General features: G+C 42.4%; 1 protein-coding gene across 9 annotated transcripts in view; it reads left to right on the plus strand.

The window, feature by feature from the left end:
- Positions 1-15,176, plus strand: part of RIN2 (Ras and Rab interactor 2) — a 66,222-nt gene that overhangs the window by 50,156 nt on the left and 890 nt on the right. For all 9 annotated transcript variants that reach the window (XM_068186292.1, XM_068186297.1, XM_068186291.1 and 6 more), the window contains 3 exons: positions 7,165-7,470; positions 10,335-10,466; positions 12,566-12,729. In XM_068186292.1, the coding sequence (XP_068042393.1) occupies positions 7,165-7,470; positions 10,335-10,466; positions 12,566-12,729 (602 nt within the window). The remainder of the gene's footprint in view (positions 1-7,164; positions 7,471-10,334; positions 10,467-12,565; positions 12,730-15,176) is intronic.

Here is a 15,176-nt window from a genome sequence, read left to right on the forward strand (position 1 = left end):
TCTTAAAACAACTTCACTCTCCATTCCTCACTCCAGATCACACTGTCGGTTTGGAACGATTGCACCACAAAGTTGTTGATAAAAAGTTATCCTTAAAATAGGTGCAATGTAGACTTTTTACCTGTGATCATTACTTTTTTACCTGCTCTACTGTTGACAATAGAGAGTCCTTTATTTGCTGGCACACGTGTATTTTCTCTGAATTGGACTGACATAGTTCACAATGTTTGGTCTAAAACTGCCAAATCTAACCATACGGACTGTAGCTGTAGAACTAGAATTTTTTCAAAACCAATGGCATTTCAGAGTAGGGAGACATTTTATGACAACTTAATTTTGAAATAAATCAGATTCCTCCAGACATTCTTAGTCACTTTGAGCAAAGCTGTACTATCCCTGCACTTGAAACTAAATAAAAAGATATGTAAGAGTTTTAGAAAACAAATATGTGCAGGAGAGAGAAGGGGCTGCTGATCTCTAGTTTTCTGTACTTCTCTGTTAGATGTGTTTGTGAGTGGTTATGGATGAGCTATGTGTTAGAATATATGTTTTAACAGGAGAGAGAGATTTGTGTATCCAAAAAAGTGAAATCATTGTTGCTGCATAAATTTTGCTGCCTCTCTTGCAGAGTCTGAGCAGTATTTGTAAAAGAGCCTGTAAGCCACATTTAAGAGGTAAACACGCCTCAGGGCAGAATGCTTTCCTTGTGAGCTCACTTCAGTCCTAATTTGTTTGTTTTTCTCCATACCCCAGTGTCCCAACAGTTGGCTCAGTGCAAAATTGGCAGATACTTCCTTCCCTGGGACTAGAGGATAATTTTATATTGACATACTGTCTGTCCTTGACCAAGACGAAGTATTCTCATGTAACTTCAGCTTCATTTACACAAAGTCAAGCAAAAGTCCCAAGGACTGCTAAAGTAAATACAAAAATATGAAAAGTGTCCCCAATTTTGAGACTCAGAGACATGTAATATTCTCACTATAATAATAAAGACTGTTCGGTGGGTGTTACATGGAAGAAAAAGCACCAAATTAAGCAGAGGATGCAGGCGCATTTTTGCCTGCATTTCTGTAGAGCGCTGGATATTTGACAAAGCAATACAGATCGAGTTTGGTTGTAATTTTGTGAAAACCTAGTTTGTTATGTACTTTTCATTTCACAAGGGTGTGATTTAGTCAGACCGTGGGTCTCCCAAGACTGGAAAAAATGTTGTCTGCTATTAAATGTTTCAGACTTTGGAGTAGCATAAGCTATGAAGTATAACAACTAAAACTGCCTTGGTTTTCTTCAGCGACAGAAAGTCTGGTTTTGATCATGTGACTAAACACAATTAATTTATAAAGTGGGCTGGTTTAAACAAAGAAAGAACTTGCTTTTGAATCATCTACTGCCTTTGGCTTGAGCCAGCAAACAACTGCAGTGGATCAGGAGCATCAGGTGTTGCTGATCTAAGTAGATAACTATGTGATGGCAAAATTTGATCATCCCTATGGAGAGCTTTTTATGAAGTAGAGCCCTGCCTGTTGTCCATAGTTTTCCTTGACTATTTCAATATGGAATTTCAGCCCAAATTTTAACTTTATGAGTAGTCGTTTATCCTCTCTCGTCAGTTCGCACTTCCGTGGTGCAACTTTTTCCTCCAATGTGTCAGCCTGGTGCTGGATGTGTGCTTCTGGCATAATACTCCTCCTTTCTGAGTCATTCAGGATTCACTGTAACCCTCTTTTGTCTCCTCAACTTCAGTAGGTGCTGGAACAGCTGCCCCAGGCTTAGTGAAGCCCTCAGTGTTTGGAGCTTCTTTCAACATCTCCATAATGATCTTTTTGATCATGTAGCTTTTCTTCTAGAACTGCATCATGGACTCTTGCAAGCAAAAGACTTCTGCAGCAGATCTTTTAAGCTTCCCAGATTAGGGTCCCATCAAATTGTTAAGCTTCTGCAAAATCATTGGGAAAATATCCTTCAGGGTTTCAAGTCCTGACAGATGCCTTGTAACCTTAGTGCTGTAGGCTACTAACCCTCCCTGAAGCAATGGGACTCCCCATGTTGGGACAGAATCAATAGTAAGGCACATGGCTCTTTATTGTTTAAGGATGAATATAATTTATTTTTTTAAAAGTTAGCCACACCTCAGTTTGTATCCACAGACTGGTCTGAGGAGACCCTGATAGTCCAGAGCTGCTTGACCAGCAAATGTTTGGGAGTTTTTGTTTGTCTTTTCATCTTTTCCTGGCTTAGAACAGAACGGAGTCAGGTTGAATGCCGTCACTTTGCCAAGTGGGATCTAACATCTGACATCTAAACAACTTCAGTCTCAGTGCCTGAATCTGGCCCTGAACCAAGAAATTACTGGTTTAAACCACTTGTCAGTAAGGTACTAACTGATCATGTGGGAACGTCCCTAAACAATACCATCTATTACTTGTTTTGATGTTTCTAATATGTTAGGGATATTTAAATGCTGAATGTTAAAGAAGCTTGGAGAGAATGTGTTGGTTCCTTACTGGTAGTCCATGCCTTGTTGAAGGGCCTTGGGTCTGTACAGAGGAGTTGCAGGCAGACAGAGCTGGACATACTAATTAACTGAAGCCCAGGACTGACCTCCATGGTACCTCTTCTCCAGTGTCTGTCTTGTTTGACAGTCAGCCATGGATACTTGGGTTCTCAGTGCAGTATTCTGTGCATGCTGCTAATGATTAGTAAGGCAAGACAGTATTTCCCTTGTTGGTTTATATGGAAGGTGCACAGAATTAGACCTATGGATCTTAAAAAGGTTAAGCAGCAGCCCACCCCAGATCCCCTTTACTAATCCAGTTATCCTCCTAAAGGAGCTAGAATGGTATGTCACTATTTCTGCTTGAAAAACTCATGCCAGCTGGTTTTTTCACTGTTACTTTTAGGAGCTTGTAAATTTGTTCTGTTGTCCTGTCCTTCATTGTTGCATCTTTTCATCTTGAGCTTAGTCTTACAAACACGTCCCTCAGTGCACCTCCTTTCCCTGCAGGGGTGATAGGACAGGGCATGTAGGAAGCAGTGGTAAAAGTACTGAGCAGAGGCAGGGGACCAGGTTCTTTTTCTGACCATCCCTTGCATTTACTTTGTGACTTTTTCCCTGCTTCTTTTCTTTCCTGCTACTTCAGGTGAAGACATGTACTTACCACACAGCTGTAGCATGAGTTTTAAGTAACTCACAGCTGCTTAAAGCAGAGCACACCTAGCACAGATAGCTGTGTGATTGTTTGGTGTGTTTTTATGTAGGTCAGAAGAGGGGAGGCTTACCTTTCACCCCTAGTTCCTAGGTCTCTGCCACCACTGCCTGTCCGACCTGTTTTCAGGGTTATGCTGATTATCAAGGAATGTGGGTTGTGTGAGGTCTTACTTTCAATTCTTGGTCCTGTGGATGAGATTGCCATGTCTGCACCCACCAAGAAATGGATGCTTGGTCATCACGCTATGGTATTCCAAAGCAACTTTCTGCTTTCAGCTCCCAGGCAATGTGACCTGTGCAGGACTGTGACTTTTTGTGGTGGTTCTCAGGCTCACTCAGTCTGCTACTGACCTCTGATTTCCCTGGTGAATGGTTTGGCCATGGTAAACAGGGCTTGAGTGTAAGTTGAGGGACTGGAATCTGACGGTCATGTCAATGGAGCAACAATAGCTGGTAAGTAGCAGGGAAACAGAGAGCCTGGAAAAGGTGAGAGCGTGCCTACAACTTGAGGAAGTGCGGGTTGTAAGGAGGCTGTGTAAGGACACTGGCAATGACTAATATGTTGTCCTGTCTAGATGCAGACTTGTGTGGTTGGCAGCAAAACAAAAATAGCATGTCAGCATAGGATACAGATGTGTTTCCACAAGTTACAACGAAACTAGCTGGCTGGTCTTTACAATTCATTTATCAAAGCACTTCCAGTTCCCATTTTGAGGCTACAGGCTAATTATAAGCATTTCAGGAACGATACACAGTGTTCAGCTCATATTATATTCAGTTTTAAAAAAAATTGTCTGAAGACTATCTGTTTTGGTTTTGGAGTGGTAAGCATCCTGGGAGGATATTTGAAAACATGCATCTGAAATAAACAGAATTTTTGTTGCTGATTTGGATCTTGAAAATATACAGAGATGTTAAGGTAAAAAATAAGTCCTCAGTTTGCAGCTTAGATAATGGTTTTGCCTGGGAAACATTCATATGCTTTTTTTGTGGTCATTAGAAGTCAAACAATGAAGACTGCTGCTGATGGAGAATTGGTTTATGATGAGATCCTACCCAAAAACACCTTTATCTGAAAGCAGCCAGAAGCAACAATGCTGAAGAAAGGGTCACTGGCTGGGTGGTCTGGCCCCAAACATGCTCACAGGTGCTGTGACACTGAATATTGTTCTAAGACTCAGATCACAAGAAGTGCTGTCCTACCAGGCTTTAATAATATAATTTTTTGTAAGCTTTGTACTTGTTAGGATACATATGGGTATTACTGTTGACCATTAAAAAAACAGTCCAGCCCTTATCAATCTTGTTGCTGTTAGTCTCACCAGCTTGTTAGATTTTGCCACTTTTTCATTTGAGGACAGAACTCAGTGGTTCTTAGGTGTGTGCCAAGAAAAGGAGAAGAAAAAGTTGTGTGTTGTTTTGAGGGGTTTTTGTGTGTGGTTTGAAGGATTTTTGTTTGTTGCGGTTTTTTCTTTGTTTTGTTGTGCCTGTGTGGAGCTTTGAGCACAGCCACTAGTTACATGATCCCTTCCTCTGTGCTGCTTAAAAATTATTTCAAGTTTCCATAGAAACAGGAATGTGAATGAGTAAATTTCTAAGCAATTTCCAGGCACTGCTTTTGGATCCTGTGACAAATAGCAGATGTGAAAGAAACCTCCTTGCCATCTTGCACAGCTGTAAAAATCTGCATGGCTCATCTGTGAAAGTGGCACTACCTTTCAAAGGGCTGAGGGCAGAAACCCTGAGCCTTCCACTTCTCACCTACAGACATCGAGCCTGGCCCCAGCCAAGGACTGGGGATCTGGGGATGAATTTTCTTTCCCAGCAGCATCCAGTTCCTGTGGGATCTGGGGAGGCACTGCTTCTGTCTCCTATTCCTATAGAGGATCAATCACATCCAGAAACATACCGAGTTTCCCGAGGCTCCTCCCTTTTTATTGACATGAAGGATGGCTTGTGTTCAATATTCATCTACAAAACTTCCAGTGGAAGCCTGTGGGAGTTTAGCTTTCACAGGGATAGAGCTCTCTCACTTTGCATGATGTTTAGCAGCACCAAGTGCTTTAATAAACAAGACCAGGTGGTTGGAATGCACACTGCAGAGGTGCTCCTCTTACAAGCATAGCAGTTGGTGTTTTACTTATTGAAAAAATCAGGTAGCAGAAATAAAGTGGAATTGCCAAAAAAAAATAGTCTTCAGTGAAGATAGCAAGGAATGATTTGTACACTCAAGAATAGAAATTTAGCTAGCCAACGTACCCGTGGGTGAGACGTGTGCATTTTTCTTGGTGGAAAATTGTTTCTGCAATTATTTCTGCCCCATGAGCCCTGAGGATTGCTTTGATGGCAGGGAGAGGCAGTTTCTGTCTCTGTGCAGAAGGGTGATGCTTCTATTTACCTGGCTGGTTTAGTACTGATTGTGTGTCTCTACCAAGTACAATAGATAAAGATCAGTTGTTTGAAGTGTTGCCACTTGCTAACCTTGCTAATTGATGGCTCTGGTCTGGTGGGAAGATGGATCCAGCCCTGGCCGCTGTGAGAGGGCACCAAGAACATGTCTCAGGCTGATCATGCCTTTACTGACAAATACAGAAAAAATGCTACATATGAATTCAAGGCACCATAGGAGGAGAAGTGTGTGTGAAGGGTGTTTATATGGGAAAGAGAGGGAGGGAGACCTAAAAGGAAAAAGGGCTGGACACAAGAATATGATAAATGAAAGAAAAAAGCAAGAAAACAGAATAATGCTTGTTTGGAGAGTGTGTGTTTGTCTGTGTAAATACCAAGCCTTAGAAATAGTATGTGATGTAAAAAAAAAAAAAAAAAACAAAACCAAAAAAAAAAAAAACCCACAGAAGTACAGGCAAAAAACCTGGGACAGGCATAAGGTTTAATGAAACTGTAATGAGTCGCTGTTACTAACAAGAATGTCCCCTGCTAATTTGTGTAAGCAGGTGACCTGGCAGTGACACAGTCTCTCCTCTGTGTGCTCTCAGTCCTTGTGCTCCTCTGGTCCATCTGCCTGCTCTAGGCTCTGGTCCTGCCCCACTTTCCTGCAGGGATGGCACAGGAGCATTCCCCACCATGTTTCCCACCACGGAACAAATAATCGATGTAACGTAATAACTAATGTAAGCTGTGTTGCCATAAGGATGCTGAGAAAGGAAATCAGCTTTTAAAGTACAAGTTTGCAGAGAAAATGTTGAGCAAAGAGCTTTCTCTGTTGACACAGTCCATACTATGAAAATGGAGAATGAGGGTTAAAGAAAAACTGGAGTAGAACAAGAATTAAAAATAACCCCTGAAGTTAGCAGTTACTGTGCTATGTGCATGCAATTGCCAAAGAACTTTGAACTTGATGACAAAGCTGTATATAAGCTTGTGTGATGAAATCTGAAGCTGGACAAACACAGCTTGGTTTTCATTTATAGTTTAAAGCCTGTAGTCTGTCCAGCTTCATAAAGATCCTGACAAAGTTGAGCCAAGTTTTAGGAAATCTTCGTTGAGTTATAGTTTCCAATGGAAACTACGCAAAAAGGACAGGCTTTTATGCCAAAGGAGACAAATGACGATTTTGACTGTGTTTCACATTAAGTTTGGGAGTTAAAGTCTAAACTTAAAGTAAAATAAAACTTGCAGACTTCTGACCAACAAAAGGAAAACTTTAATAGACCCACAGCTTTTTTTGTTGGGTTTTTTTTTTTAAACTATCCAGTCTGTCTGTGTGGGTGTGGGTTTTTTTAATCACATTGCCAGAAATGACAATTCAGTACAGATTCTGCTCTGCCTCTGTTTTCATGTTAACAAACATCTGGAAACTTAGCTTGTGTAATGAACAAATGGGCCTTAGAAAGTAGATTTTGCTCTAGAGGGTCTCTTTAGGGAATGGTTGTGTTAATGCTGGCTCTGCTTTAGAGGGGGAAGTCAGCTGGATTTGTGTTTTCCTGTTGCAGATGTTGTGCTGGAGAAGGCCATGCATAAGTGCATTCTGAAGCCGTTGAAGAGTCACATTGAAGCGATGTTGAAAGAGTTTCATACCACAGATGGTTCCTGGAAACAACTGAAGGAAAACCTGCAGCTGGTGCGGCAGAGGAATCCTCAGGAACTGGGCGTGTTTGTTCCAACACCAGACTTCGTGGACGTTGAAAAGATTAAAGTCAAGTTCATGACTATGCGGAAGATGTATTCACCTGAAAAGAAAGTCATGCTGCTGCTGAGAGTTTGCAAATTGATTTACACTGTTATGGAGAATAACTCAGGTATGGTGCTTCTGGTAGTTCAGGTTCACTGATATTTCATACCTGATGTTGTCTTTTAGAGGAATCAGCCCATTCTGCAGACAGGTCTACTCCTGGAGCTCTTGTAGCTTCTCCTTGCCCTTTTGAGAGGAATTCTTGCTCTCTGCTTCTGACCTGCTGTCTCTGAACTATCTGGCTGCAGAGTTGTTGTCATGGTTGGAATGCGAGCTTCAGGCAAAGTTAATTAGAGAAGCCCTCCCATGGTGCAGGAAGACCCCTGGTGCTTTCTAAACTTCTCAGAGAGGAGCGTGGGTGCAGCTGGATTCGGTTTTAAAACCATTTTGTCAATGGTTTTAAATCCAAGGAATTATAGAGGTGTGATTGAACCTTTGTACAACTTGGTCCTACAGGGTTAAGGATGACAAACCAGATGTAGTCATATAAAAATGAATTATTTATTATGATAAATCATTGGACTGAAAAGATCTTAATCTGAATTATTTACTACACAGTGTAGAAGTAAAAACTACTAGTATAGTCTAGTATAGTATAATGCACTATATCAAAAGAACTATAATAAAGAAATTATATTAAAGCTAGCAAAAAGACCCAAAACAATTACTGAGTAGAGATTGATGTTACTTACTGAGAACGACGGCTGACCCCGGGCCAAATCTCTTTTGCTCAGCCTCTAGGAGTGTCGGCGAGGGGCATTCCCACCCAGAAGGGATATATTAGAAGATCCTGCTGTTTGAAAGCAGGACTGGACTTTTAGAGTACAAAGTGATTGACTGTCAGCCAGATTTCTCCATGCCAGCTGTGTCTGTGGTTTTAGATAAGGATACTTTACTCTATTTGCCACATCAATGTCAGACTGTTTAACTTTGGGGTTGATGAGTCAGACTAGGTTTAGCATAATTCAACACCAAAAGCAGCATGACACCACTTCTTAGTTCACCACTGATAACTTTGCAAAACAGGGTATTGTTTTACCTCACTCCAGGCTGAGCATCCCACAGATATGAAGCAATTGAGGAAGAGTAGCTTTCCTTAACTCTAGGCATTTGAAGTTGCCTGGCAGAAAGGCTGTCCTGTGAGCCTTGAATTTAACACTGATTCTAAAAGAGTGTTTTTCTGCAAATTGTAATAGAGGTAACACTGTATATTTAGCTGTAGTAATTCAATAGCATGTGTGCATTGTGACAACTACAATGGTTTTATCTTAACAGGTGGAGAAAAGTAGCCTCTAATCCAGTATTTTTGCCTTGCTGTGCCACTGAATGTTCTCATTTGGACACTTTCTGTCATGCTTTTGGAACAGAAGTGACACGTATTTCTGCTCTGTAGCAAGAATCCAAAAGCACCTTTGAAACCTAAATACTGAAATGGCACTGCAGACCAGTCAAGACCTGTTGAGCAATCAGTGGTCCAAAATGCTGTGCTGGATGGCATGAATTTATAGGTGCAACTCTGACATTCTCTCTTGCACACTGCTATGACAGATCATGAGCTAAGGTGTAGCAAAGCTGTGGTAGTGGGAGATTTTTTTTCCCCTAAGTGAGTATAAGCTGCTGCAGGTGCTTGGCAGTTTTCTTTCTAAGGAAGCACTGCATGTACAGCTGGGTCTTGTGCAGATCAAAACACCTACTTTCTTTGGAGATTGGAAATGAATGGTGAAAGCTCGTGGCTATTAAAGTCCCCCAGGTACTTTTACGAGATTTAGGACTGAGCTCCTGCCCAGCTTATTGCATTTCAAAATTCTGCCTTTTAGAAGTGGATATAGGGATCTTAGCCTGAAGTTCTGTAAACTCGTCTCTCCGTACTGTGACATTATTGCATTGAGTAAGGTATTTCCAACATGCAGAAGGAAAATACTGAGAGGCTGCTGCTGGTTAAGTGCTGCACTGGGAGACTTGGGCTAAGATGTGGCAAGTGCTTATTGGGCTGTCTTATTTTGTCATGTAAAGTTTGTTAAACGTGGCATTGAGCCAGCAGCTGTTTGAGTATCTATACTTCCAGCCAGATAAGTATGGTAGGCAGAACATGTGCCTCAGCTGGTGTCACCTGAGTTTCATAAGAGTCATAAGCTGGTTCCTGCTCTGGGCAATTCTGAGTGACCATCACATCCGTTCTGCAGTGAACACCGTTTTGCCCGACCCAGAGATTTGGCCACATTTGGATTTCTGAACAGAAAGTCAAAATGCAGGAAAAGTGTCAAGAGCAAGGACAGGCCTAGGTGCAGCACAGTCTTTGTGGATCACTGTCACTCCAGGCCCTTACAGTCTCTCCCCATCTTTCTTGTAGGCTCCCTTCAGGTGCAGCACCTGGTGTTTGTAAAACACCTCTCTGGTGTTTTTGACAATTGACTGTCAAGGAAATGAGTTGAGTTTTCTTGTCAAATCTAATAGGCTTTTATATTCAGGCTTCTCTGCTGTGGGATTCATACTCAGAGACTGGTATTTATGTCTGGATGCTTCCAGAAAGTGCGTGCAATCCCTGGATATATAAAGAAAATGCCTATTCATCACCTCTTAGGCAATGGTAGCAGTGCAGGTGAAGGTCAAGCCAGACTGGCATAGCAGCCTTTTCAGCAATTCACCAGTTGAGCTGGTGCCAGGGTGAGCCCAGTCTCTAAATTTCCCTTGCATGCCTCAAGGTGTGCATCATAAGATTTGTGTTTGTTTGAAGGACAGGACTGAGCTTGTCTCCTGTACAGCGAGTGTCAGGTGGTGTTCTCTTTGCTGCACACTGGTGACTTTAGGAGGTTCTGGAGTAATACAGACATGCTGGGAAGAGAAGACATAAAAGAGTGTTTTCCTTTCAAACACGGGAACTGGTAAAAAAATGTGGTTTGTCTCTCACTGCCTGTGTTCCCTTCAACCCAGGGAGGCTGTATGGAGCTGATGACTTCTTGCCTGTGTTGACTTATGTGCTAGCCCAGTGTGATATGCTGGAGCTGGATACCGAAATCGAATACATGATGGAGTTGTTGGATCCATCCTTGCTGCATGGAGAAGGTAATCTATTTATTTTTACTAGAACTGCCTGAAGGACTAGTTGAGGGGGTGTTCTGTTTGAGTCGGAATCCTATTGAGGGGAGACCTAATAACAGCAATGTTGATAGTGTAACAGGAGAATTGTCATCGTCATTTCCTCTGCTGGGTAGCTTGCAGAGCACAAGCCCCAGCAGCTGGCAAATCTGCTGCTGTATATTGCTTTGTGAGCAAATATGTTGTTTCCAATCCGTTTTGACTCAGCAGGCAAACGCGTGCACTGTGCAGGTGCCGAATGGCCTTAGCCTTTTGTGCTTGAAAATTTCCAGAGAGGATTTATGGGGCAGCAGCACTCAGCAAATTGTGAGGCACATAATAAGACTTGGGTTACATGCTTTGTGAAAACTTCTGGGGGACTTCTTTGCACCTTTGTGGAAGTGCTTTTGAGAATATTGCCCCCTTTTAATGATCTTTGCTTCTTCCCAATATTTGCTTCTCACAAAGTATTTTTATGAGCTCTAGCGGTATGTTTCCTGAGGCATTTCTGGAATGACGGCTAAAGTCTGCTGCAGGCAAGGAAATCTGCCTCCTTGCTGTTTCCGTGGTAGTATGTTTAACGAAGAAGTTTTCTGCAAGGCCCTGGTAGGCCCCAGGATCTAAAAGGTTTATGAGGAGGTTTGAATGCTCTTGCAGCCAAGCTTAACTGTGTGTTTAGGTATATGTGTGTGTTTCCTGTTCGTGCTATATCCTGGCTTTCTGAAATTGCTGTATCCTCTTGCATGCCATTATGCCTGGGAGAATTCATGCCACGATTCCTTCAATTTGGCACTAGTCTGTTCCTTGCTTGGTGTACAGAGCATCCTTGAGTGCATTGTTAGGAGTCTTAGCATGGAAAATACTTGATGTGAAGCTGGAGATCATTAACATGCTTGAATAGTAGAAAGATTTACTGGACTATTAAGTCTTGTTTTGAATGCAGCAGAGAAAGTCTGTCTATTGGCTGGGCCTGTCATAGGCACTAGTTCAGCTCTGCTGTGCAGAAAAAAAATGTATAGGGCCTTGGAGTTGTGCATTTCAAATGTAATGTATTGTCCAATTTGTCTAATGGGTCTTGCATGAATTTTATGTGTTCATCTTGTTGCAAAGCTAAAGGCTGAGAGGGAATGCTGGCAGTAATACAGAAAATACTACTGTGGGCATCGAATGCATCTCTGAGTGCCTCTGAATAGGCTGTGCTCTTTGCTGAACACTCCCACCCAAATAGTTGACTTTAAAAAGAAAAGACAGCATGTCTTTTGTTTCTCCTGGTTGCTGCAGACTGTTGCCTCCTGTTGAGACTCTTTTACTTTGTGATCCACAGCTTCTTTTGTACATTGGCAACTCTGTTGTGCCTTTAATTTGTTCTCTACTCATGTAATAAAGGGGGAGTGTGCAGGACTGTACACACCATCTCCGGAATTAGCTGGACATTCTGGGGAATGCTAAGAAGGTGATAGATCAGTAGTTGTTTTGAAAATAAAGGCAACTCTTTGGGATGATGCCAGAGTACACACTCAGTCTCACACTCAGTTGTTGCTTTATTGCCACTGAGGGTGGTTGCTTTTAAGTTGATGAACAGTGTTAGATTGTTTTTTAATTTGTTTCAACAGCCATGTTTATTTTATCCACCTCTGAAGCCTGCGAAGAAACCAAAACAGTTAGAAAGTTGTTTAAGATAAAGCTGGTGTTCCAAGAATGGAGGAGTAAGTACTCAGGAGTAAAGGAGTTAACAGAGTTTTCCTAGCTTTTACAGAGACAGGGCAGCTAAGAGGAGGTTTAAAAGATTTTATTCTTTTATCAGTCATTTAAGGAAACAGCTTTCCTCAGCAGGAGTGGACTGAAGGCTCCGCTGTGTAATATGCAGCACATGCAACCCCTGCATGTCTCTGAGCAGCTGAGAACACACCCTCCAGTGTTGTGCAGGCCAGGGAGGGTTTTCCTTTTCTGTGTAAATATTCTGGCAACTTTTTTAGCTATGTGTGTGGCTGGGTGCCTCTCTGTGTGTATTTATATATATCTCAAAGAAAACTGCCTGTACTTGTGACTGTGACCACTCTGAGTTCTTCCCTTGCTGTCCTTCACAGGAGGCTATTACTTGACGAGTGCTTATGGAGCACTTTCACTGATCAAGAACTTCCAGGAAGAACAAGCTGCCCAGCTGCTCAGTTCAGAGGCCAGAGATACTCTCCGGCAATGGCACAAGAGGAGGACAACAAACAGGACAATACCTTCAGTTGATGATTTTCAGGTAGAGCTTAGGGCTGAAATAGAAAATGGGATGATTGTGTTGCTGGAAGCACCCATTTGAGAGGTATCATTCATAGCAAATTCCCTTGGTGCCACAAGTGGAGTGAAACAGTGATGAGATTACGGCTGGCAAATTTGCCTCTTTGAAATCGTCACACTCACTTTTTATTAGACAGTTTCATTATGATGGTCTGAAGAAAACACTAAATAATAGAGCTTTCTTACCTTCCCTTTTAAGTTATGTGAAGCAAAGACAAACTGCATTGTATTTTAGATTCAGCTTTTTTGCACGCTTTATTGTTCTAAAGATCAAATCCAGATTTCCAGGGGTATAAATCAGCCCAGCTGCCCAGTAGCCAGTGGTGACATAAAGCGGGTAGCAGAGAGGAGAGGTGGGAGAAATGTTCCCCAAACAGTTTTGAAGAAATGTTCCCCGAAGTTTTGAAGTTTAAGCAGGCAGCAGAGTTCTGTGATATGGATGTCCTCACATTTGTTTGTGTTTTGTTTTTTTCTTTTTTTGTCCCCTGTATTTTGTACTGCTCTTCTAGAGCAGGGCAGTACCTTCAACTGGAGAATAACAAAGCAGTGGTTATCACTTCATCTTCTGAAACCAGGCCTGCATCTCTTCCATCTGCTTTGGACTGACTGTTAAGGTGCAGCAGTTTGTGAGCTGAAAGAGGGAAGGGTATTGGAATTGGGAAGAGAGGATTTACTCCTTGTAGTTCAGCTGTCTGCAGTTAGGAAGAGGAGAAGCGATTACGAGCAATTCCAGTCCCAAAGCCTGTCCATCTCCCTGGGATCCACATTCTGTTCTCCTGACCTGTACTTAGGTGTCAGATTCCAGCAGCTGGAGTCTTTGTTCTTTCTGGCAAAACTCTGCACTTTCCATAGGAGCATCCAGCACCTTTATTTCTGCTGGGTGAGGAAATGACAGAAGATCCTTTCTGCAGGATGTTGTTGGAAGTACCATCTTCTCTTTTTCTGCAGATGAACTTGGTCCAGGCTCAGTGTTCACTTGAATGCAGGGGGCAGGGAAGAGCTGTCACAGAGTGTGTCCAGTGCTTCTCCTGCTGATGTCTCTTTCAAAAGAGAGCCTCAAATTAGTGGTTCCCACCACCCACTGGATGTGCTTGGCACAAATGCAAGTGTTTTGCTGTCAACTCAGAATGGCAATTTTTTTCTCTTCTCTCTCTGAGTCTTGCAGTCCTGAAATGGAGCACCTTGCCTACAACCAGCATGGAACATATCTGCAGCTCCAGTCATCTTTCTCCCAGGGAAACAGGGTGCTGTGGTCATGGCATTTCTGTGCTACAGTCTCACAGCCTTGCTGGCTCTTGGGCCCTGGAGGCTCTTTCCACCTTCCCTAAATGAATGGAAAAGCAAAAACCCCAGGACTGTGATGACAATGAAATACAGCTTTCTGGGCATCTGTAAAAAAAAATCAGCCTTTTCTTCCAGCAATCCTGTCCATCTAAAAACTCATGCTTTTCAAAGCAGGTCTTGTATGTGGTAGCTGGATTAAAAATTAAATCTAGTATGTTTTGCCCTATTTAGGACTGGGTTTTTTCTACAAGTTCTTCAAACCAGGTAAAAAAAAAAGGCTTCGTTCTGTTCAGTCAGGTTCAGTCCCAATTTTTAAAATCTATTGCAGAGCTTTAGTGTTCAGTCTTGGTCGTATCAAGTAATACTTGATTAGACAAGAGTGCTCTTTGGAACTTAAGTCATTGGAAGGTTCTCAGTCCTAGCTTTCAACAGCTTGCTTCTGTGAGAGGTAAACTTCTACCATTGGGATTTCACATGCTTAATTTATTCAGCATAAAAACCATGGGTGCCAGCTCAGTCAATAAACAACTCTTGTTGTAATTTTTTCCACCTCCTTCAGTCTTACTGCATTTTAATTTTTAATTCCAGCTATTTTTTTCTTTTAAAGCTGTCTCTGGTTTAGAGACAACTTTAGGAGAAAATGCTCTAGAATTAACATTTTCTTTAAAGAAAATGGGTTTTGCCACTTCCTTCCCACCAATATGAAAGGCATTTCTTGGATGAATGTGACAAAAACCATTTGTTTAACAAAGTGCCCACAGGGCAGACAGGGAGAAGATTAATAACTGTTAGGTATTGAAGCTCCTCGCTGCTAGTGGATTTAGAGTTCTCTCTTCAGCTGGCCTGGCCTCCCCTGAGGTCCAGAGCCAGGATGCAGCGTCCAGCTCCTGCCAGTGGTCTGGCTGTTGGACCAAAGCTGAGCCGAGCAGTTCCAGAGGAAGCCACAGAAGCCACCGGAAGTCCTGGGAAAACTTCTTGCCTCAGCTAACTAAAACCAAGTTAGCCAAAAGCAGAAATGGAACTCCCTCCACACCGCAAAGCCAAGCACACGGGGGAGCGAGTGCCTGAACACAATCTGTGCCAGAGTTTCCCCAGCTCCCACCACTCCTCTGGACCCAGCTTAAA

This window comes from Anomalospiza imberbis, chromosome 3 (genome assembly GCF_031753505.1).
Source record: "Anomalospiza imberbis isolate Cuckoo-Finch-1a 21T00152 chromosome 3, ASM3175350v1, whole genome shotgun sequence".
NCBI classification, from domain to species: Eukaryota; Metazoa; Chordata; class Aves; order Passeriformes; family Viduidae; genus Anomalospiza; species Anomalospiza imberbis.